The 25475-nt window shown below is 37.3% G+C and overlaps 2 protein-coding genes across 3 annotated transcripts; both read left to right on the top strand.

The window, feature by feature from the left end:
* The first annotated feature begins 29 nt into the window (after positions 1–29).
* srsf3a (serine and arginine rich splicing factor 3a) lies at positions 30–9335 on the top strand. Of its 2 annotated transcripts, XM_067373007.1 has the most exons (8): positions 30–182; positions 1819–3186; positions 3672–3716; positions 3845–4055; positions 4773–4907; positions 8422–8460; positions 8637–8723; positions 8812–9331. In XM_067373007.1, the coding sequence occupies exons 3-8, from the start codon at positions 3710–3712 to the stop codon at positions 8837–8839; spliced, it is 507 nt and encodes a 168-aa protein (XP_067229108.1). In that variant the 5' UTR covers positions 30–182; positions 1819–3186; positions 3672–3709; the 3' UTR covers positions 8840–9331. The 2 variants fall into 2 exon arrangements, with proteins under 2 accessions (XP_067229108.1, XP_067229109.1); XM_067373008.1 differs by lacking the exon at positions 1819–3186 and having other exon boundaries at positions 42–182; positions 8812–9335.
* Positions 9336–9853: 518 nt separating this feature from the next.
* Positions 9854–24839, top strand: rab44 (RAB44, member RAS oncogene family). The gene is made up of 10 exons (XM_067373979.1): positions 9854–9978; positions 10763–22899; positions 23009–23091; positions 23183–23292; positions 23383–23496; positions 23886–23967; positions 24051–24165; positions 24335–24433; positions 24523–24599; positions 24700–24839. Exons 2-10 carry the CDS (start codon positions 10765–10767, stop codon positions 24782–24784), a joined length of 12900 nt encoding a protein of 4299 aa, XP_067230080.1. The 5' UTR covers positions 9854–9978; positions 10763–10764; the 3' UTR covers positions 24785–24839.
* The last annotated feature ends 636 nt before the right edge of the window (positions 24840–25475 follow it).

Raw genomic sequence — 25475 nt, 5'->3', positions numbered from 1 at the left:
GCAACGGAGGTAAGAAGTGGTACTGAACTTGACAAACCTGGTCTTTCTCACAGCACACGCGTCGTCTGTTTTTAGCCTGCAATTTAATTACATTTAATACAAACGTCTGGGAAGTGGAATTAACATGGCATGTGTCACTGTCTTTATTCGCCTGAATGCATGGACCTGCTCATAAGCGAGAGGTAATAGTCTATTATAACCTTCTATGTACCGACATTCTATAAAGGAACTGGCAAAAACAGGAAATTGTTGTAAAACTTAGAAATATGATGTAACCTATTTCATTAAGAGGTTGCAATAAAGAACTGAAAATATGTAACTAGATTTGCATATTCTGACGGGAGTAATTGCAAGCTTTAAAGGAGGTATAGTTTTATGCAAGCTTGTGTTTTGTTTTGTTTTTTACTTTGGTTATATGTAAATTAAAAGATGCAGCTTTTGCCGTTGTCATGGCAACGTGTATTTTCTTCTGCAGAGTCTAGGTTACTATTAAAGGGTCCAACAGTAGGGTCCAGTATATTATTTTCTTTATAAAGTAGGCTAACAACTTTTTAATAAACCTTTTAGACAGACCTACCATAAACTCAAAGTAAAGGCATTGATTTATCTTTCTGTAGAAGCCACACATGTGATTTCTTTTAAAAAAATTATGTTTAATTGCCAAATACCCAGTCAAGAAGTGTACTACCCATAATTCTGAAGACTGATCCACCAATCAAAGAAGTCCTTGTTACTATGGAAATACAAATATAATTATTGGCAAAAGAGCTAAACAGCGACCACCTTCTCCCATAATGCATTGCAAATCTGGATCACACTCTCAAACTATACTGCAGTACATACTGCCTCCATGTTTTTTTTTTTTTAAATAGTAAGTTTAAACAGGAATTATTTGACATTTTAGACAGTAGTATGCTATACATCAAGTTGCATGTGAGTGATGTATAGATCTTTAAAAGAAATATTTATTTTGCTTTTAATTAAAGTTTGTTACATTTCTAGAAATTACTCAAAATACATATTTGTCACAGCTGATGATGGTTCATTCATAACACTGGACATGGAAGGTCAAGTCAGTGTGTTGCATTGTGGGATACAGTATTCTACACGGTGTGCTCTGTTGTATTGAGCATTTTGGTAGTTGTAGTAGGTCATCTGGGTATTTTATGAATCTAAAAGTACTGCATACTGTGCAAACTAAAGTATACTATACATAAAATAGAATGAATGTGAAAGTGTGCTCTTCTGAACATAGACGTAACCTCTGTCTAAAAAAACCTGCCCTCAAAGGTAATGTCAGAAAACCAAATGACTGGCCGGCAGAAAGTACCTCAATGTCGTCTGGCTAAGTGATATCAGACGGTCATTGTTTTTCACAGAGGCAGCTGTGACATATCAGGACCCCTTTTTCAGTGATCTGTCAAGTAGGGACAGCACTAATAATGGGAAAAATACTCCTGGGAACCAAAACAACTGAAAAAGTTGGCACTTACTGTTTCGCACTGTATAAGGCTATATGTCTATAAGCAAGGCAGATGAGAAAAATTCAATCAAAATTAAGAACAGTCTATCAGTGTAAGTTAATGTTAAATTTTAAATTTAATCTTAAATCTGTTTAAAAGTTTTCAAAAACACTTACAAAAGCCAACATTGTACCTCTTATGTTTTATCTCATGCATGTTTACATTTCAGATTAGACCAGTATTATGACATTTAACAGATATTGTAAAATGGAACGTTCTTTTTTTGGCGACAAACTGTAAATAATCTTTTTCTTTTTTTCCTTTTTCAAACAAATGCTTCCACTGAAATGTATAGAAGTATTCTCTAAATGTAAGATGTATTAACTTTGGGTTAAATGTAGCTATTAAACATATGCTTTCCATTAAATCTAGTATCAATGTCATTTCATTGTGTGTGATTCTAAGTAAATGATCAACATTTAAACAAAGCCAAACAAAAAGTGTGTGCGTGCTTCAGTCTGTATGTATATCTTGCTTTTATGGAGAGTGAGAGGGAGGGTTCATGAGAGGCTAACCAGTCATCAGGAAGCAAAACAGAACAGAATGTGCAGTACTAATCTGGGCGGAAAAAAACATTCTGTGCCGTGTGTGGTAACAGACAAATTCACATTGTCTTGCATACAAATACACATGGAAGAGAGGAAAATATATAGACCTATTAGTTTCTCAAATGGATACTCTTTTTGTTTAGACATGACTTAAGTATACAGCAATGAGTATAAATGACAAAACCCCAGAAGAGTTGGAGTATGAAAAGGGTGAGGTAGATGTAAACATACATGCATACGTATACTGACCTGCCTAGTGAGACAAAAATAAAGGCAGGCAGCGTAATGCTCTTTATTTGAATACGAGGCAACTGTGTTACATAACTCTCCTGGTGTTTACTTAATCCAAAACAAAGGCTGAACTATTGCCCTCAAGATTTAGCCTAAATGAGTTGTTGAAGGTCTGACAACCTTATGAACCCTTATTTAGCTAATCAAAAGGGTCATAATATCTTTTGCACAGATATTACAGCTCATATCACCAAAGAAACATACGAAATAATAATAATTTACTTTTGTGGTTATAACCTATATATATATATATGGCTGTCAGATCTATAAATTGTGATTAATCAATATATACACACAATATTTGCAAACTTTTATGTTAGATTTGATTAATCAATCTGACAGCACTAATATGTAAACATTACAGAAAATATATAAATAAACAGTAGGTATATATACATACACAAATGTATTTATGAATAAAAATATATAAATAAGTAGTTATTGTTATCAACTAATACGAACAACCTGTAACCATTCATTATAGGCTACAAGGGAAGAAAAGGTACTGTGTGCTATTTATAACTGTGCTGGACCTATTCGTCAACCTTCATCTTTTAGACACTGCTATGTAACATAACCTTGAAATATTGTTGTCTCAGTTGTGTGATGGCTGTTTAAACAGCAGAAATGTAGCGAACTTCCGATATTTTTTAGGTGTGAGAGCTTTTCTTTTGACATCCGTGTTGTTGAAGACAACCGGAAGTGATCTGTATGTAGATTAGCTCGCGAGGGCCTGCGGTTACTATTAGCGCGTTAGCAAACGAGGTGTTTAGCAGCAGTGGCGCGATTTCGATTTCACTAACGCAAGCAAAGCAAATTTACCGGTAAGAAAACGAAACCTCAATTATTGACTTACTTCGAATAAACGTATAGTGTATGTATAACTTATAATGTAGTCAGATTTTGCTCATTTAATCCGTTTTATATGCTGTTATTTCGTTTATGTCGTGTGTAGGCCTGGAAACGCTCGTGTTAGCCTTTTAGCTTGGTACATGAATTTAACAAATGTACTTGCTTTAAATTGAATTAGACTTTGAATGTTAAAACACTGTCTCCCTTCAGGCAGTTTTATTATCGTTATGTTTGTATTTTTCCTGTGAAGCTGCCTTTGATTAACTTAACTTAGCCCCTTTGAATGGCCCAGTGTTGCATGCTAATGTTTTCATTGTTTCCAAACGTACAGCATATTTCGCTACAATTTTGATTGTGCTACATATTGCACCTTTTAAAAGTAACAACTGATATGCTTTTTATCATCCATTTTTATTGCGTATTAATTGTATCGCTGCGAATATCTTATTTCTTGCAGTTTTTAGGTGTGGAGTTGAGTTTGGGATTGGCGAAGACATGGGAGGTATGTCTTTATTACATTTATTTAACATCTATCCTAGCTATGATGCATATTAATGTTATTGAAAGGGTGGCATAAACATACTAATACTGAACAATAAAAAATACTTAAAACTGTTTTTCCCTCCATAGATCCTTCCCTAAGCCGTGACTGTCCACTGGATTGTAAGGTCTATGTTGGTAATTTGGGCAACAGTGGTAACAAGACTGAGTTGGAGAGAGCATTTGGCTATTATGGTCCACTGAGGAGCGTATGGGTGGCCAGAAATCCTCCCGGCTTTGCTTTTGTGGAGTTCGAGGACCCCAGAGATGCGGCTGATGCTGTGAGGGAGCTGGACGGAAGGTAAGAATACCTATTTAAATTCAGTAAGGAAGTCCTCTGAAACAGCCATTTTCCTGCAGATTAGATTATCCTGATTAAAGGGATGGTTCACCCAAAAATGAAATTAGGAATTTAATTAGGATAATCTAATCTGCAGGACTTTTAGTATTTATTTGCCCTCATTTTGTTCCAAACCTGTATGAGTGTCTTCTGTTGAACAAAAAGAAGATATTTTAAAGAATGTTGGTACTCAAACAGTTGACAGTAGCCATTGACTTCCATAGTAGGAAAACAAAAAATACTAAAAATGGCTACCATTAACTGTCTGATTACCATCATTCTTCAAAATATCATCTTTTGTGTTCAACAGAAGAAACTTGTACAGGTTTGGAACAACATGAAGGTGAGTAAATAATGAAAGGGTTATAGAATTGTGTCTTGCGTATTTAAACCGACCAAAAATGTATATAGATGTATCAGGGCAATCATTTACTAAAGCTAAAACCATTTTCATTACTTGTTGGAATAAAATTAAACATTAATTCAATTAAAATAAAATTAAACGTTTTATTTCAGCTAGTTTCCAAGGCAGCATTTTTTAGTTTTAGTTTTCATGTATTTTCAAGTACTACAATAACATAACCTAAAACTTAAACTCAGTGGTTGGACTGCATGATCTTGAAATATGTGGCATGCTCTTTACACAAAGTATTTTTATAACTCCATGTTTGTCTTCAGAACACTATGTGGTTGTCGAGTGCGAGTTGAAATGTCCAGTGGTGAAAAACGGTCAAGGTATCGAGGACCACCCCCTTCTTGGAATCGCCGGCCACGTGATGATTATAGACGCCGCAGTCCACCCCCTAGACGCCGGTACTGTTTTTATTTTTTTCTGTTCTCAAACGAGGTTAGAAGTCTTGATCACCTTGAGCTGAACTCTGACTAAACCCATTCACCTCAAGCTTGGTTATGGGCAGAATGATGAGCATAGGTGTGGAGACTGACAAAACCAGCATATTTTCATAAATTTGGCAGAGCGGTTTGAAACATTCCCCTTGCTCTGCTTGCCCTGATCACTTTTCAACAGTTGTATTGGTTAGCCAATGCTTCATTCCCCCTCACTAATGTCCTTTATTCTAAATGACTGCATTGAGTTTTTGATCAGGGATATTCATTAACTTAAATTGTAGTCACGGATTTCCTGGGATTTTTCCCTATTTATACAAATTTCCATATTTTCCATTGTGGGAAACGTCTCACGTGAATTGCTTAAATCTGAGGGGAAAAAATATATTTTTTTGTGGCTGGTTACATTATGATGATTGAAATCGTGAAATAGCCATAAACAATTACTAAATAAACTGCACAATATATGTTTAATATTTAATGTCTAATACGTTCATTTAATGCTCCGATTGATTCTGAGATTCTGAATGAGCTCGTGGCACCATCTGCGGGACACCCTTAGCATGGTAACTCTCTTAGTTGTGCTAAATCCGAGTAAAAATCGACGTTGAAATGGTGTTACTCGGCAATTGCCTGGTAACTTTTTTTGACAATACATGGATGTGAGAGTATGATATGGCTTAATTGCGATCCTCAAATCTCAATTATATAAACACGCTGCATGTTTCAGAGTAAAGCCAAAGCACAGCACTGTTCATTTTCAGTTTCGATTCACAGTAAATGGTTTTTTGAGTTACTTATAATTTGCATTTGGGAAGGCAACAAAGGAGCGTTAAGGTCTCCCTGCGCCTGCGGTTTTCCTCCTAAATAAAAGCTCAATGGTTTAATGTTTGAAAGCAAAGAAATTAGGACATCCATAAATGTTAGTATTGTATTTTACTGTTGTTCTGTAAATTAAAAATAAAATAATTATTATTATTATTATTATTAATAATGATAATATATTATGATTGTTAAATAGTTTGTTTTTATTTTACAGTACAATAGTATGTACATTGCAATAGTAAGATATTACTTTATTAATTTGGTAAAATAGTTTTCTTTAAATGATGATAATTGCTGGGGGGTGTCAGGGCCCGGTTGCCATGAAAGCCCTTAAGTTAAGAAAACCCAAAGTTATAAGGTTAAGGGTATTCTTAGTGAAACATGGGTTACAAGAAAAGAAGCATTAAGGCTGTCTGTCATAAAGTGTTTTCCCTTCATTACTCAAGTGTTCCCTTAAGTTCTTTTATGCGTTGCAACAAAGTCCTTTTGTGACCATTTCACCTTCACTCGTGTTAATTGAGGAAGTACCAATGTGCATTTTTAACGATTGAAATAAGCCTGTTGAAAGCATGACATGAAACAGTGTATTGTCACAACAACAAAAAAAATGGATGAGCAGCAACTATTTCATCACTTCCACTATGCACTTGAATCAATTAGGCCTCTTATGCCAGGCTTTAGTCTAGTATGCAAAAGTGACTGGTTATAGAGGCAGGCATGGGTGGTTTACCCCCCTCTTCTTAAAGAATATCTTTTTTTGTCCTTGGTCCAGTTTGATTTATATTTCTTGTTTCAAGTACTGTAAAGCCAGTTAGCACACAGGACTATGCGCTGAGCCGTGCTGCGGCTAGGACACCAAAAACCACATTATTCTATACTTTTGTGCTTAAAATAAGTCAATCTAATCACTATACAGGCAAAGTGGCGTCGATTGCATGAGTACAATAACAAGTTGGACAAATATAATGTAATTTAATGGAAAACTGTGATTGGCACGACAGAATTTTGAGCATCCTGCGGTGTCATAGCTGGACAACGCTGGTGTGTACACTCATAGAAACAATGTGCGCAAATTTAGCATGTTCTGTCATCTGTCAGACCCCCTTAAATAATCTTCATCACTCAAATATTGAAGTTGTAATTATAGCTGTAAAGTTTAGTAAATGTTAAACATTTTTAAAAGTCAGTGGTCCGTTATGTTCTGTTTTATTGTGGGAGATTTTGTAACCGCTTCTCCGTTGCCAAGTTTTGCCAGAAACTATCAAAAAATGCTTAGTTTAAACACTTAGGTAAGGGTGATGGTTAAAGCCCAAGTATACTTCGGCCCTCCACACTCCGGTCTGTGTGACGTAATGTTTATCAGGAGGGTCCGCAAACATCAACACACACTGTCTGCGTGCAGACCTATTTTTGTGTCCGTGCGAATGGTGCGCATACAACAGTACATGTGCAAGGTGCTTGAAAAATAAAGTCCACTAGTGTGTACGTGCCAAAATTGTCTTTCTGCACTCACTGCCAAAGGAGCATATTTTGAAAGGCTTGCGCACTCAACTGTGCATGAGATGGAGCAGAATGCAGAAAATGAAGTATACCCAGGCCTTGATACATTTGTTGCAACGCTCTTAAAAAATATCTCTTGCCTCAGGGATTTTTTTTTTTTTTTTCCCCTAAGGGATTCCCCCTTAAATTCAAACCACTTAAGAGGTTTCATGCAACCGGGCACAGGTTTTCCTTCTTTTGTCTTTAGCTGATCACTTGCCTGATTTCCAAAGAATCTTCTCATTGTTTGGGTTTTATGTCATTTTACTATTTATATTTATGAAGCTGACCACCCCACCCCCCCTTTCAGAGACATCACCAAGCCTCTACTCATCTACCTCTGAGTCAGTCAACTAGCCCTCTTTCAACATCATGTGACCAGCGTACACCAATCAGCTCACATGATCCAAGCATGGCCACCAGCCCATTGGTTCCTGAGCATGCCTCTCTCAGGCTCCTTCACCTCCTCCAACGTTAACCTGATCGGCAAAACCAACCACGCCACATTTACAACCAATCAACGGGTCTTATGCCCCTCCCCAAATGTCTACATGACAACATATCCTCAGCAGTCCTCATCTAACTGACATCTTCAGCCACCTACTGTATAGCTGTTAACATCTAGCAACCATCTGGCAAAATCTCCCCGCAAATTACGCCCTCCTGACCAGCACTCAGCTTCACTGCATCATAACTAGCTTGTTGAAAACAAAATAGTAAGTTAATGCCTTTTCCTCCCGCTTAATGACAATGAGTTTTGTTTATTTGGTGGTTTTGAGGTATGACCTTTTTTGTGATGGTAACGTGTATTTTACAATATCCAAAGAGTGAGGTGTTTTTTTCTCCCCTTCAAAACAGTACATTTATATCCATCTGTTTCAGTAGTTTTCATACTGAAACATTGTTGATCAGTGCACAAAGGTTTGGAAAATTAAAGGCTGATCTGGAACTGCCACTTCTTAAAAATTGATTCACCCATAATGGGTTTCATAACTTCACTAAAGGCAGTTTAGTATCTATTCTGAAACTATTGTCATTGCGTGGCGCTTCATATATCATTAATATTTTTGACCATATTGACCCCTGACTTGTCAGTGTTTCTTACATCTACGTCTAGGTCTCCCAGGAGGCAGAGCTTTAGCCGAAGTCGGAGCAGGTGAGCTGCTTAAATGTTTTCATAATCCTATGATTGACATCACCATAACAAGTTTCCCTGACATCATTTTTATTTATGGCTATATCTTTCCATCTTACGTCTCATGTTTACAATTCCTTAGCAATGTGGTAACTATGATTAACACTCATTCAAGTGTATTTACTTGGCTTTTATAGGTCCCTTTCCAGAGAGAGGAGAAGAGAGAGGTCTTTGTCTAATGATAGAAACTATAAACCTTCAAGGTCTTTCTCAAGGTCACGCAGGTAGGCGTACACGTGAGTAGATGTGTAATGGCATAGCTGGAGTATTTACAGTTATGCTCATGTAATTTCTTATTTCTTTTCTTTTCAGTCGTTCACGATCCAATGGTCGGAAGTGAGAGTTGTTCAACTCCAGCCTTGTCAGAGAAAGCATGTCTGTGTGTGTTCGTCCTCAACAGACTAGGATGATGGGAAAAGATGAATTTTTTTTTTTATTATTTTTTTTTTTTTTGCCCCCAAAGTCTTTTTAAAATGTATTTTCCCCATAGCATTCTGAGTATCATTTTTTACTTAAGATATCTGTGCAGAAATGGGTAGCAATGGGTTTATCCTGCCTAAATGCCTGGAATGTAATTTTATGCTCTTTGGGCAGTGAAAGGTTCTGAATGGAGTATCTCATGTGTGGTGATCATTTGAAACCAATTTTGTATGCTTTTTTGTTTGTACTTCCATTAAAAAAAAAGTTCCTTATGAGTTCACTGTATGACCTCTCTTTGCTCTACAATTCACACTGATTCACGTTAACTTTAGATTTTGCATCAGGTATAATGAACAAGCTATTACATTTTTACAGCATGTATTAATCTTATTTCTGCATGTTAACAATGAATAATAGATTTAAGAATTAAAACTAACCTATAATACTGCAACAATAGTTCATTTGCACTATGATATGCATTAATGTTAATCTAACCGTATTGTAAAGACTTTTTTTGAACAACCCGGAAAGGGTATTTTGGTAAAAATAAAATTCAGCTTAATGTGAACGTTTTGCTGTTTTTTAATGTATTATAGTTTAAATGGTATATGTTAATGGGTTTCATTGGTTGGCTTTAAAATGTGCACTGAAGAACCAGCAGAGCTGGTTTTGGACATGCTTGCAAAATGTTTGAGAAATTACTGAAATTGTATGGTACTGTAAACTCAAATATACAACAAAAACTGCAACAGCTAATGATCAACATAATGGTTTAAACATGCACTTTGTGCAATCAAATTTTAAAGGACAAAGACTTGTTTCTGAGTTACACAGGAAGAATGATCAGCAACTGTCTTCGTAAAATGTATGCTTACCGTTCACACTTAACATGCGATGCAATTTGTGTCAACAATACAGGAAGTTGAGGGTAGCAGTGAAAAGGAAGCTAAAACTTCGCTTCCTTCAAAAGAGAAACATAGGCAACTAAAAGTGTTCAGCTGTGTGCTCTGCTAAAACCCCCAAGACTGCAAAGTACATGGATTCTTGAATCACCAGAAGGTAATGTCAGTTTATCATGGTACTTTCCTAGTGGCAAGCTTTAGGGGGCACGCTTTTACAGTTACGCTGTGTCATTTGCATTTGGAAATGCAAACTTATACATGTAAATGAAGTTTCATCTTCAGATTATTCATATAAACACTGGATTACTTAGTCTTGTTATTTAGTTTATTAGTTTTTAGTGGAATGTCTTGTTTTTACATTTATGTAGACTTTTGGTCTCACACTCATTTAGGTATTTTTCTGATAATGTCATGACAGAATATTTATCCATCCAACAATGGGTATTTACACAAAGGTTTTTTTTTTTTTCATTGTTGGAGTCAGATAGAAACAGCAGTTGCTTCATCATTACTCGTTTTCCATTAAGGTTGTGAGATATAACTTGCATCATAAGTTGTTATATATTGTTACTAAAACTGACTAAAATGGTAAAATGATTGTCAGCACATGGTGAGTGGAATGAGAATGTCATTAAATGACTTCTGGAGTTGTAGAGTATAGTTGCATGATGGAAAATGAAAAGTGCGATGACAAAAATCTGTTTTTGACATTTGTTATATTGAAAATATAACTAACTTATATCTAGTATCTACTTTTATCTATCTTGTCAGGGTGCTTTGAGAGCACATGCGTGACATTTGCTTCTGTGTATGAGTCATGTACATATGACGCATCACTAATGCTCTCTGGTTTCCTTTTTAATCATGCTATTATAAGTGTCAAAGATGTTTAGAAATTACTTATCCCCATTGTTTGTCTCATTATATGAACATATGAACAGCCATGTCAGGCAGAAGATCCAAGAAGAACCAGAGACTTGGTTCATCTCGACGAGGTCCTAAAGGTCTTAAAAATATTGAGCAAGATAAAGATGATGATGATGATGGGCTTCAGCAGATTGCAGAGAGTGGTGATGGGCAAAATGAATTTCACACCACCACTGATTACCATTCAGCCCAGTTTAATCATCCACCAAGTCAACAAACCTCTGTGTTAGAATGTCCTCCACATGCAAGCAGTCAAAAGGATTCACTTATGCAGACTGAACTGCCAGAACGGAAAAGAAAAATGGGATCAACTCGCAAGAGTCCTGGTGGGTTTAAAGTTGAGAGAAAGCTTGATGAGGTGAGGAGCACTGAAGAGTTAGATGAATATTTAACTCAACCAAACACAGCAGCCACTAAAGAACAACATTTATCTCTCACAGAAGATGAACAATCAAGGTCATCAAGTTTTCCTTCTAATTTATCGCTTCAGACTGAAGGTTCTGGGTTGGTAGGGGAGCCTCGAGCAACTTTTGTGGTTGTGGTTCCAGAAAATGAAGAAAAAGATGCAATACACCATCAAGAAATAACCTCTCATTCTTATGATGTAGTAAATGATATGCCTGAAGACAAGACAGTGGGGGGATCTGTACATTTTAGTGCTGATACAGTAGGTGAAAGTGATTTGTTGCGGGAGGATTCAGTCATGTTTAATGAACTAAAGGCATTGAGTCACCAAGAAACCCCTTTAGCCAGCACCTCTGGACAAAAAAGAAGGATGGGATCAACCCGCAGGCCTCTCGGAGGGAAAAACTGTGAAAATGTAGGTGTGCAAGAACATTCAAGAAGCATGTCAGAGAATGAAAGAAAAGCAGAAGTCATAGACGAAGCAAAGTTCAGCACGTCAGAAGAGATGGCGCAAATGTGGGATGGTGTGGCAAGAGATGATCCATCATCCCACACAGAATCATCTTTGGTTTCAAATCCATCTCTATTGGCTGAGCTAAAAGAGCCTGATGTTTCAGCTGGAACTGAAACTATGAATCAATCAGTTGTTTTTCCCCTTGTTGATCCAGAAAAGCCCCTACCTGAAACATCTAGCCACCATGGTACTCCATTACTCAACAAGGGATTGGATTTTAGGTTTGGTTCATACACTGAGGATTTTGATGTTCTAAACAAAGATTTGGAAGAAGCAGGAAGTCATTTTAGTGATAAAAACCAACATGTGCCTGATACAAGAAAAGATACAAACACATCTCACGACTGCAGAGATGTAAACACAGTAGAAGCCAAGGAGGAGGTTCTAAAGCAGAAAGAGGAACCATCTAGAAACAATAAAACAAGTAGTTTATCACCAAGACAGGATGCTCAATTAGAGGAACTTGTATTAAATTGTGAGGAATCTCCTTCACTAAGCCAACATAATAACGTTGATTGTTCAACTGCTCAACTTAAAGAGGGAGGAAATCGAGGTTTTGATGTGCCTGCATCTAATATTAGCCATGCTGAACCCACCACAACCAGTTCACCACATGAGATGAGTGATGCTGTTAAAGAAAGCCAAGAGATTTATATGGAAAAGAAACATGAACATAATGTTTGTAAAGTCGTTTCAATAACATGTGATACTCTGACTGATTTAGAGTGTGTTGATGAAGATGAAAGAGGATCTGAAACTGACAATGGATTTGAAATGATAGACCAGAGTGATGCAAGAGATCACAGTGTAACAAAAATAATAATGGAAGTAAGAGATAATAAAGAAGACGCTGGAACATGCACTGAGACAGTATGGATTTCACATCAGGAACCATGTGAAGTTTCAACTGAAAAAGAGGAGTTACATAGAGAACAAGAATACTCATCAACTATATCTCAAACACAAAGTGGTCCATCACAAGATAATGCTGGGAAGATGCTAGAAAATAAGGAGGCTACAGACACTGAGAATACTGTAATTAATGTTGTGACCTCAAAGTCAGAGGAAATGCTTAGTTTTGAAGACTCAGCAACAAAGACAGGATCTCATGCACACCAACAACAGTTTATGCAATCTCCTGAAAAAGAAGGTTATGATTTAAGTGAAAGTGGGTATGAGGAAAGTGAAAAAGAAGGAATATTTTTCAGTCCAGAATCAGAGAATATGGCTTTTGACAGAAGTGATGGAAGAAGTGAAGAAACAGAAGGAATTGAGGGGATAGATGCAACAGTCCTGATATTAGATGTGGAAAAACCTCTAACCAATGTTAACACAGCATGTAATGATAGCAAATCAGATTTACAAACAGAAAATCCAGAGCAAAACAGAGTATTAACAGAAGAGCAGAATTATGCTTCCCCTGATTCAAACCTGGAAGCATTTCAAGTATCCGATAATGTTTCTACTGTGATTGATTCCAGTCTCCTTTTGCACGTAGCTGTAGGTTCAGAAGAGACAGACACCATTGTTGAGGATTCAGATCCTGTACCTGAAGATTCTCAAGATTCTTACAAGCTCACAATCTTTCATTCAGAGACCCAGGGAAATGAAGGAGATACTGAAATAGTGCCAGTAGGGGGAGACAAAGACTTAGAAATTCAAACACAGAACAAAGCTTTTTACTCATCTACCAGTGAAGCTGTAGGAACAGAAGAGAACATCCATGATGTTAGTGTTTTAGTTAGAGAATTTGACGTTAGTGGAGATACAGTAACAGTGGAGAGTGACAGGACTACTGAATCAGATTTTCTTCAATCTTCTGCTGACGCACTGAAATTATCTGAAAATCCTGAGAATGAGGTTTTAAGTGACATCATCATTGTTTCTGAAGATTCTCACAGAGAGGAGGTACATGCAAAATTGGGTCCAGTTATAAAGAGAAAAATGGGCTCAACTCGAAGACCTCTCAGAGGAGATACAGGGCAAAGAAAGAGAAGAGAATATCTTGATGAAAATGAGACACTTGATAGTGAAGCTATGATCAATGTAGAGAAAGAAACATTCAGTTTGGTGTATGAACCCAGTCCAAATGAATCTTCATTACAAATCTCAAAAGATGGAGCTAAAGAACAGGAGGTGGAAATATGTGAGAAGAATGATGTTGGTCCTGTTGAAGGGTCTGAATCTGATCTCATGCAGTCATCATTTAGTTTAGATTTAGTGTCTGAAGAATCCATTGCAGTAACTGTCTGTCACATCACAGAATCACAAACCCTCACAAAAATGAATGAAGAGTCCCAGGAAAATACTGGAGATGCTGAAAGAGTGCCAGCAGAGGGAGACACAGAATCACACCCAGAAATTCAAACAGAAAACAAAATGAGCGACTTAACAACTGAAGCAGAAAGAACAGAAGAAAACATCTGTGAAGCAACAGTTTTAGTCGGAGAAGTCCAGTTTATTGTAGATACAGTTACAGTGGAGAGTAAAATGACTATTGAGTCTGAATTGCTTCAAAATGATACTTTCACTGATACAAAACCGGAAGCATTGAAAGTATCTGAAAATACTGAAAATGTTTCTTCTGTGACTGATACTGGTTTTGAAGTGCATGATGCCACTGAAGCGTCAAGAGAGACAGACACAATTCCTGATCAAAGTGACACCAACATCATTCCTGAAGATTCACACAGAGAGGAGTCACACTCAAAATCGAGTCCAATTGTTCACAAGCGAAAAATGGGTTCAACTCGAAGGCCTCTCAAAGGGAATAAAGGAAAGGAAAGAAAACATGATGATGAAAATGAGACACTTGACAGTGAAGCTATGATCAATGTAGAGAAAGAAACATTCAGTTTGGAGGATCAACCCAGTCCAGATGAAATTACATCACAAATCTCAAAAGATGGAGCTAAAGAACAGAAGGAAATATGTGAGAAGATTGATGTTGGTCCTGTTGAAGGGTCTGAATCTGATCTCATGCAGTCATCATTTAGTTTAGATTTAGTGTCTGAAGAATCCACTGCAGTAACTGTCTGTCACATCACAGAATCACAAACCCTCACAAAAATGAATGAAGAGTCCCAGGAAAATACTGAAGATGCTGAAAGAGTGCCAGCAGAGGGAGACACAGAATCAAAACCAGAAATTCAAACAGAAAACAAAATGAGCGACTTAACATCTGAAGCAGAAAGAACAGAAGAAAACATCCGTGAAGCAACAGTTTTAGTCGGAGAAGTCCAGTTTATTGTAGATACAGTTACAGTGGAGAGTAAAATGACTACTGAGTCTGAATTGCTTCAAAATGATAATTTCACTGATACAAAACCGGAAGCATTGAAAGTATCTGAAAATACTGAGAATGTTTCTTCTGTGACTGATACTGGTTTTGAAGTGCATGATTTCACTGAAGCGTCAAGAGAGACAGACACAATTCCTGATCAAAGTGACACCAACATCATTCCTGAAGATTCACACAGAGAGGAGTCACACTCAAAATCGAGTCCAATTGTTCACAAGCGAAAAATGGGTTCAACTCGAAGACCTCTCAAAGGGAATAAAGGAAAAGAAAGAAAATATGATGATGAAAATGAGACACTTGATAGTGAAGCTATAATCAATGTAGAGAAAGAAACATTCAGTTTGGAGGATCAACCCAGTCCAGATGAAATTACATCACAAAGGTCAAAAGATGGAGCTAAAGAACAGGAGGTGGAAATATGTGAGAAGATTGATGTTGGTCCTTCTGAAGGGTCTGAATCTGATCTCATGCAGTCATCATTTAGTTTAGATTTAGTGTCTGAAGAATCCACTGCAGTAACTGTCTGTCACATCACAGAATCACAAACCCTCACAAAAATCAATGAAGAGTCCCAGGAAAATACTGGAGATGCTGAAAGAGTGCCAACAGAGGGAGACACAGACTCACACCCAAAAATTCAAACAGAAAACAAACTGAGCGACTTAACATCTGAAGCAGAAAGAACAGAAGAGATCTCTCATGATGCTAGTGTTTCAGTGAGAGAAGATAATAGTATTGGAAATAAAGATACAGTGGAGAGTAATATGACTTCTGAGTCAGTTTTTCTTCAAAGTTCTCCTGATTTAAATGTGGAAGCATTGAAAGTGTCTAAAAATGCTGAGAAAGAAGTTTCAGGAGAAACAGAAACAATTCTCAAGCAAAGTGACATCAACACCATTCATGAAGATTCACACAGAGAGGAGGCACACTCAAAATCGAGTCCAATTGTTCACAAGCGAAAAATGGGCTCTACACGAAGACCTCTCAGTGGAGATACAGGGCAAAGAAAAAGAAGAGAATATCTTGATGAAAATGAGACAGTTGACAGTGAAGCTATGATCAATGTAGAGAAAGAAACATTCAGTTTGGAGGATCAACCCAGTCCAAATGAATCTTCATTACAAATCTCAAAAGATGGAGCTAAAGAACAGGAGGTGGAAATATGTGAGAAGAATGATGTTGGTCCTGTTGAAGGGTCTGAATCTGATCTCATGCAGTCATCATTTAGTTTAGATTTAGTGTCTGAAGAATCCACTGCAGTAACTGTCTGTCACATCACAGAATCACAAACCCTCACTAAAATCAATGAAGAGTCTCAGGAAAATACTGAAGATGCTGAAAGAGTGCCAGCAGAGGGAGACACAGAATCAAAACCAGAAATTGAAACAGAAAACAAAATGAGCGACTTAATATCTGAAGCAGAAAGAACAGAAGAAAACATCTGTGAAGCAACAGTTTTAGTCGGAGAAGTCCAGTTTATTGTAGATACAGTTACAGTGGAGAGTAAAATGACTACTGAGTCTGAATTGCTACAAAATGATAATTTCACTGATACAAAACCGGAAGCATTGAAAGTATCTGAAAATACTGAAAATGTTTCTTCTGTGACTGATACTGGTTTTGAAGTGCATGATTTCACTGAAGCGTCAAGAGAGACAGACACAATTCCTGATCAAAGTGACACCAACATCATTCCTGAAGATTCACACAGAGAGGAGTCACACTCAAAATCGAGTCCAATTGTTCACAAGCGAAAAATGGGTTCAACTCGAAGACCTCTCAAAGGGAATAAAGGAAAAGAAAGAAAATATGATGATGAAAATGAGACACTTGATAGTGAAGCTATAATCAATGTAGAGAAAGAAACATTCAGTTTGGAGGATGAACCCAGTCCAGGTGAATCTATGATGCAAATCTCAAAAGATGGAGCTAAAGAACAGGAGGTGGAAATATGTGAGAAGAATGATGTTGGTCCTGCTGAAGGGTCTGAATCTGATCTCATGCAGTCATCATTTAGTTTAGATTTAGTGTCTGAAGAATCCACTGCAGTAACTGTCTGTCACATCACAGAATCACAAACCCTCACAAAAATGAATGAAGAGTCCCAGGAAAATACTGGAGATGCTGAAAGAGTGCCAGCAGAGGGAGACACAGACTCACACCCAAAAATTCAAACAGAAAACAAACTGAGCGACTTAACATCTGAAGCAGAAAGAACAGAAGAAAACATCCGTGAAGCAACAGTTTTAGTCGGAGAAGTCCAGTTTAGTGTAGATACAGTTACAGTGGAGAGTAAAATGACTACTGAGTCTGAATTGCTTCAGAATGATAATTTCACTGATACAAAACTGGAAGCATTGAAAGTATCTGAAAATACTGAGAATGTTTCTTCTGTGACTGATACTGGTTTTGAAGTGCATGATTTCACTGAAGCGTCAAGAGAGACAGACACAATTCCTGATCAAAGTGACACCAACATCATTCCTGAAGATTCACACAGAGAGGAGGCACACTCAAAATCGAGTCCAATTGTTCACAAGCGAAAAATGGGTTCAACTCGAAGGCCTCTCAAAGGGAATAAAGGAAAGGAAAGAAAATATGATGAAAACGAGACACTTGACAGTGAAGCTATGATCAATGTAGAGAAAGAAACATTCAGTTTGGAGGATCAACCCAGTCCAGATGAAATTACATCACAAAGGTCAAAAGATGGAGCTAAAGAACAGGAGGTGGAAATATGTGAGAAGAATGATGTTGGTCCTGCTGAAGGGTCTGAATCTGATCTCATGCAGTCATCATTTAGTTTAGATTTAGGGTCTGAAGAATCCACTGCAGTAACTGTCTGTCACATCACAGAATCACAAACCCTCACAAAAATGAATGAAGAGTCCCAGGAAAATACTGGAGATGCTGAAAAAGCAGCAGTAGGTGGAGACACAGAATCACACCCAGAAATTGAAACAGAAAACAAACTGAGCGACTTAACAACATCTGAAGCAGAAAGAACAGAAGAGATCTCTCATGATGCTAGTGTTTCAGTGAGAGAAGATAACAGTATTGGAAATAAAGATACAGTGGAGAGTAATATGACTTCTGAGTCAGTTTTTCTTCAAAGTTCTCCTGATTTAAATGTGGAAGCATTGAAAGTGTCTAAAAATGCTGAGAAAGAAGTTTCAGGAGAAACTGAAACAATTCTCAAGCAAAGTGACATCAACACCATTCATGAAGATTCTCACAGAGAGGAGGCACACTCAAAATCGAGTCCAATTGTTCACAAGCGAAAAATGGGCTCTACACGAAGACCTCTCAGAGGAGATACAGGGCAAAGAAAAAGAAGAGAATATCTTGATGAAAATGAGATACTTGACAGTGAAGCTATGATCAATGTAGAGAAAGAAACATTCAGTTTGGTGTATGAATCCAGTCCAGATGAATCTTCATTACAAATCTCAAAAGATGGAGCTAAAGAACAGAAGGTGGAAATATGTGAGAAGAATGATGTTGGTCCTGTTGAAGGGTCTGAATCTGATCTCATGCAGTCATCATTTAGTTTAGATTTAGTGTCTGAAGAATCCATTGCAGTAACTGTCTGTCACATCACAGAATCACAAACCCTCACAAAAATCAATGAAGAGTCCCGGGAAAATACTGGAGATGCTGAAAGAGTGCCAGCAGAGGGAGACACAGAATCACACCCAGAAATTGAAACAGAAAACAAACTGAGCGACTTAACAACATCTGAAGCAGAAAGAACAGAAGAGATCTCTCATGATGCTAGTGTTTCAGTGAGAGAAGATAATAGTATTGGAAATAAAGATACAGTGGAGAGTAATATGACTTCTGAGTCAGTTTTTCTTCAAAGTTCTCCTGATTTAAATGTGGAAGCATTGAAAGTGTCTAAAAATGCTGAGAAAGAAGTTTCAGGAGAAACAGAAACAATTCTCAAGCAAAGTGACATCAACACCATTCATGAAGATTCACACAGAGAGGAGGCACACTCAAAATCGAGTCCAATTGTTCACAAGCGAAAAATGGGCTCTACACGAAGACCTCTCAGAGGAGATACAGGGCAAAGAAAGAGAAGAGAATATCATGATGAAAATGAGACACTTGATATTGAAAGTATGATCAATGTAGAGAAAGAAACATTCAGTTTGGAGGATCAACCCAGTCCAGATGAAATTACATCACAAAGGTCAAAAGATGGAGCTAAAGAACAGAAGGAAATATGTGAGAAGATTGATGTTGGTCCTTCTGAAGGGTCTGAATCTGATCTCATGCAGTCATCATTTAGTTTAGATTTAGTGTCTGAAGAATCCACTGCAGTAACTGTCTGTCACATCACAGAATCACAAACCCTCACAAAAATCAATGAAGAGTCTCAGGAAAATACTGGAGATGCTGAAAGAGTGCCAGCAGAGGGAGACACAGAATCACACCCAGAAATTGAAACAGAAAACAAAATGAGTGACTTAACATCTGAAGCAGAAAGAACAGAAGAAAACATCCGTGAAGCTACTGTTTTAATCAAAGAAGATGAAGTTATTGGACATACAGTTACAGTGGAGAGTAAAATGACTACTGAGTCTGATTTTCATCAAAATGTCTCTTTCCCTGATGCACACGTGGAAGAATTGAAAGTATCTGAAAATGTTGAGAATAAAGTTTCAGGAGAAACAGACACAAGTACCAAGCCAAGTGACAACAACATTGTTCCTGAAGGTTCTCACAAAGAGGAGGTACATGCAAAATTAATTCCAGTTGTTTATAAGAGAAAAATGGGCTCAACTCGAAGACCTCTCAGAGGAGATACAAGGCAAAGAAAAGATAGAGAATATCATGATGAAAATGAGACATTTAATAGCGAAAATATAATTAATATAGAGAAAGAAACATTCGGTTTGGAGGATAAATCTACATCACCAAGCTCAAAAGATGCTCAAAAGCTCACTGATATAAAACTGGAAGCATTGAAATTATCTGAAAATACTGAGAATGTTTCTTCTGTGACTGATACTGGTCTTCTTGTGCAAGATGACGCTACTAAAGGATATAGTGATATGACTACTGAGTCTGATTTTCATCAAAAAGCTTCTTCCCCTGATGCACACGTGGGAGAATTTCTCTCTGAAAATGTTGAGAAAAAAGCTTTAGGAGAAACAGACACAATTACTGAGCCAAGTGACATCAATATCATTCCTGAACATACTCTCAGAGAGGCGGCACACTCAAAATCAACTCCAGTTGTTCACAAGCGAAAAATGGGCTCAACTCGAAGACCTCTCAGTGGGAACAAAGGACAAAGAAAAGTGAGAGTAGAAGTGTCAGGAGAAGAAGACACAGAAACACTCTCGGAAATTCCAGACCAGGTTAATGTATTTGATCACAATGTGACACAAGAAATTATGAAAAAAAGAGACAATGACGATGAAGATGAAGATGAAGAGAGAATGACCACAAAGCCAGTGGGTATGTCAGTGCAGCTATGTGATGATTTAGAACAAGAGCAAAGATCAGATGTATCTCAAACACAAACTGGTCCATTGCAAGATGATACTGGCTCACATTTATTAGAGGTCCCAGAGAGAGCTGAAGATTTTGTTAGCGACAGCCTTACAAGTCATTCTGATCTTGTCTTGTCTCTTATGGAGGAGACTCAAATTCATGTGTCATCTGAGGATGTCATGAGTGACACTTTTGTACCTTCAACAGAGGTAGTTGAAATGCATTCAGTCTCCAACAGATCTTTGCAGAAGAGAAAAATGGGGTCAACTCGGAAGAGAGGGAAGAGGATGGTAAATGAAGAGGAGGTTGAGGAAGAGAAAGAGGGAGAAGCTGAAAATACAACAATTGATGATGGGACCACAAAGTCTGAGGAGAAATTAACTCTTGAAGAAGCCGTTACAGGATCTCCTGTACATCAGCAAGCGTTTAGTTCATCTGCTGGTAAAGAAGGCCTTGACATTCAGGAAGTGGCTAGTAAATCAGATGTGCAGACAGAAAACTCAGAAGAAATTGATCAAAATCAAGCTGCTGAGATAGCTTCAGACCTTCCTTTGGGAGATGTTGAGACATACTCAGTTCCTGAACAAAGTGAAACCATAAGCATCATTACTGAGGAGTCTCACAGAAAAGATGTACAATCAAACTCGATTCCAGTTGTTCAAAAACGAAAAATGGGGTCAACACGCAAGACACTCAGAGGGAACAAAGGGCAGAGAAGAGAAGAAGATTCCAAAAAGATGTATGGAGAGAGTAAAGGAATGGCAAAGGAGCAGGATACAGACCCACATTTAGCAACCAGTGAAGGAGAAAATAAATTGGATGAAGATGTTGAACAAAACTTCCCTGTTGAATTTTCTCATCAAGTAGCTATTTCGAACATGTTTTCTGAATCAGAAGATGGAGTGAAGGAAGTTTCTCTCAATATCCATGACCCATCTGATGCGAGTGAGGAAAAGGGCATAGAGAATACTGAAAATGACAGTAATAGTCTGAATGAGGCAATCTATCTCTATGAGGGGACAACGGACAAATTTGTCTTGACAGTCAGTCGTGAAGATGTTCATCAGAGCATGTCTGCAGATTACCTTGATCAGCATGTTCATGGACCATCAGAGCCTGAACAAACTGAAACCATGTGCCATGCCATTCCCACACAAGAACTAAAAATCACTCAAGATGATGTTGTTCATGAAAACAGCTCTCACAAAATACCTTCCACCCATGAAAAGAAGCGAAAGATGGGCTCCACCCGAAGAAAACCTCGAGAAATGCATGGGAAAAACATGGGTGACCAGGACGATATACTTGATATGGCAATGGATAGAGAAACTAAAAAAGCAGAGGATGATTTGGATGATATGCCTTTAGCATCAAGCATTAGTCAGCCCAAGGAGATGTCCTCAGAAGCTGTGAGCACCACAGATCTTGAATCTGAAATGTTAGTTGGTGCAACTGATTTAAAAGAAGGTGAAACTTATCAGAATAATTCTGACCACAGTGAACCAACTGGACCTGAAACACCTGAAAATACTCTTCAAATATGTGAAAATCAGTTAGTAAATGTTGATGTTACCAAACAGCTACAGCCAGAGAATGTTACAGTTGAGAAAAGAAGGAAGATGGGCTCGACTCGGAAGAATCTCAGAGAAGGAAGAATACGGGGGAAGAGAGATGCATATGAGGACATGGAAACTGCAGACACACATCTGCAGATATCTCAGGACTCTGAAATGAGCTTATTAGGAAAAGCTGTAGGAGAACAAACAATTCAAGATTACTCTAATCAGTCAGAGGATTCACTTCTTAGTGAGATAGAGAGAGCTTTAAATAAGACTTCTCAAAGTTCATTGAATTATGAATTGATTGTCAATCAGCCAAACTCGGGTGACTTAGCGAATATTCCTGATCTCAATAAGCTAGAAAACTCCGAAATCAAATCTCTTCAGCTAACACCATCACAGAGCTCCAAAACTCACAGTGAACCCAACTCACCAGAAAGACGAAGAAGAAAAATGGGTTCAACTCGCAAGAATCCCAGACAGCAGATCAAAGCAGAAAGGGAGGATGAATATAAAGAGGACGGGGAGATAGAAGAGAACTTAGAGACAAATAAGCAAGAAATAAAGGACCTTGAAAGAGTTGAGGTGTCTGGAGTACATAATATCCCTGAAAATAAGCTAAATAAAGAGTATCTTGATGTCCCTAGTGCACACACAAGTGGCAGTCAGCTCGAAGAAAGCGGCAACCCTGTTGTCCAAGAAAGGACATCGCCTTCAACTAAAAGGAAGTTTGGGTCCAGACGCACTAATAAAGGCAAACAAGGCCTTGGTAGGCTGGATGCTTCTGACATGAGGAATGAATTAGAGGATGGAGATCATAAACCAAACGTCTCTGAGGTCGAGGACAATCTGCACAGTGATTTAACAGTATGTATTTCTTTGTTTAGGAAATGTCCTTAGACATGTTTTTGTACTTGAATCTTTCATGGAAATTGTATTTGTTTTAAAACACTTACAAATGTTTCGTTTTGTTAAGGTTTGTGATCCGTATCTCGGCTTACAACCAGGGAATCAAGCAATTTCCCAACCGATTTCGGAGCAGAGCAATATGGAAGCCAGGTATGACAGAGTGCTGTATAAGAGTTCTCTATTAATCCCAAATCTCTTTTAAATATGAAAATAAACTAATATATCTTTTTTTCTGTTCCAGAAATGAAGAAGCTGCTCCAAAAGGCACTGGTGCTGGTCTTGTTTCCTTGGACCAAACCATAAAGCACGACAGAAGTACTGGAACGAGGCAGACGATAAATTTAAACAGGAGTGAGCAAAGTGATAAAACATTGTCCTGTAAATGAATACTTAAACTTTAATATCTAGTACTCATGTCAACAAACTGTAATATAATTTCAGATAGTGAAGTACAGTTTAATGTGGTCATGGTGGGAAACAGCTGTGTGGGGAAGACGTCCTTTGTAAGACGCTTCCATGAAGGGCAGTTCACTGAGGATTTCCGCTCCACTATTGGTGAGTGTTGCGATGGAGATGAGGGATTATTGATTACTGAAGTAATTATATAAACTACCATTTAAAGGTTTGGGTTCATTCAAAACCATTATACATTGTCCAGGATACTTTTGTAATATTATAAATGTGTTTACTGTCACTTCTGATCAATTTAATGCATCCTTTCTGAATAAAAGTAGTCATTTCTTTTTTTTTTAAATCTTACTGATCCCAAATTTTAGAACAGTAGGATATAAAGTGTCATGGTACATGTTAGTGTATATAAAAAATACCATTTCTAGGAAGAAAAAGGAAAGCCTAAGTGATGTGTATAAATGCATAAATTCATAAAATAGAATAACTTAAAACTTGTGTACATCATACATAGTTAATATTGTGTTTGCACCCAGGTGTTGATACCTGTGTACAGACCGTTTTGCTCCCTGAAAGAACTGTTAAACTGCAGATATGGGACACAGCAGGTCAAGAGAGGTAAGACATCAGAAGAACAAAATAATACATGAAAAAATGGTGCTTGATGGTGTGTGATTTAACCCCCCAAAAATCTTTATAAGGTTTCACAGCATCACCACACAAGTGTTCCACAAGGCTGATGGGCTTCTGCTCATGTATGAAATCACATGTTCAAAGAGTTTTATTTCTGTACGAGACTGGATCTCTCAAGCTCGGGTAAATATTGTTTTCATTTCTTAATTTTCTTTGTATTTTACTCAAAATATAACACCTTATATTTTCAAGTAAACCTGAATTGAGCATTTATTGAAAGTAATTTTGTGAAAGTAAACTAGGCTATATCTCTGTTTCCTTCCCTTAATTGTATTATGACAATGTCACACAGGAAAGGGCTCCTGATGATGCCATCATGATATTGCTCGGAAACAAGAACGATTCTGCTGAACGTGAAGTCCAGATTCAGGAAGGGGTGGATCTGGCCAGAGTAAGAGTTCACTGTGACCCCAACAGTACTAATTGTTTTGCATAAGTCTATTTCTACTACTAGTTTAGTTGTATTTTTCCTTTCGTTAGGAATATGACATACTTTTCATGGAGTGCAGCGCTGCAACTGGGGCTAATGTGTCAGAATCCATGAGGACTCTTGCAGAGTAAGACTCAAAACTAACAAAACCCATCACACCAATTATTACTTGTTTAATATATGCGTTTTCTATCCGTGCATAATGACTCATTTCTCATTGCTACTAGGCTGTTAGTGCAGCGCAAGACACGGAGAGAGGAACACACAAAATTAAGAAGAGAACCACCACCGAAGAAATCTGGTTGCTGTTAAAAACACACTCCCACACACAGAGCTGCACTACCATTCAAAAGTTTTTTGGTCAGTACATTTTAAAAAAAAGAAATTAATACTTTTATTCAACAGTGATCCTGAAAATATATCACAGCTCCCACAGACATTTTAATAAGAACTACCATTTTAAATATTAATAATTGAGAAATGTTTCTTGAGCACCAAATCAGCATATCAGAATGATTTCTGAAGGATCATGTGACACTGAAGACTTGGAGTAATGATTGTTGAAAATGTAGCTTTGCTATCACAGAAATAAATTACACTTCAAATATATATATCAAAATCTTACTGATCCCAAACTTTTGAAGGTAGTGTAACTCTTCGCAAAAAGCAAAGGCAAAATATAAGCTTCTTATATATCGTTGCTTAAGGGAAATATAATTTAAGTGTTTTATAAATATGTACAAAGCACAATAATGGTTTCATTTTTATATCACAAATAATAATTTAACTTTACATATATTTAATATCTAAGTCCAACTTTAAGTGCTGAGTAGAAGTAAACATGAATACAAACAAATAAAAAAATTATATTCTTATGATTCAGAGTTTATAAATGATGAAAAATCTCTTTAACTCAATTTCCTGAATTATTAGTTTGCACAGACTAAGTCATTGAGGGATAACTAGTCCGCCTTCAAAACAAGACGCTACTTTAAATAACTTA

The sequence above is a fragment of the Chanodichthys erythropterus genome, chromosome 21 (genome assembly GCF_024489055.1).
Source record: "Chanodichthys erythropterus isolate Z2021 chromosome 21, ASM2448905v1, whole genome shotgun sequence".
Classification (NCBI taxonomy): domain Eukaryota; kingdom Metazoa; phylum Chordata; class Actinopteri; order Cypriniformes; family Xenocyprididae; genus Chanodichthys; species Chanodichthys erythropterus.
The sequence above is the reverse complement of the archived record's forward strand: the minus strand, read 5'-3'. Positions and strand labels throughout refer to the sequence as shown.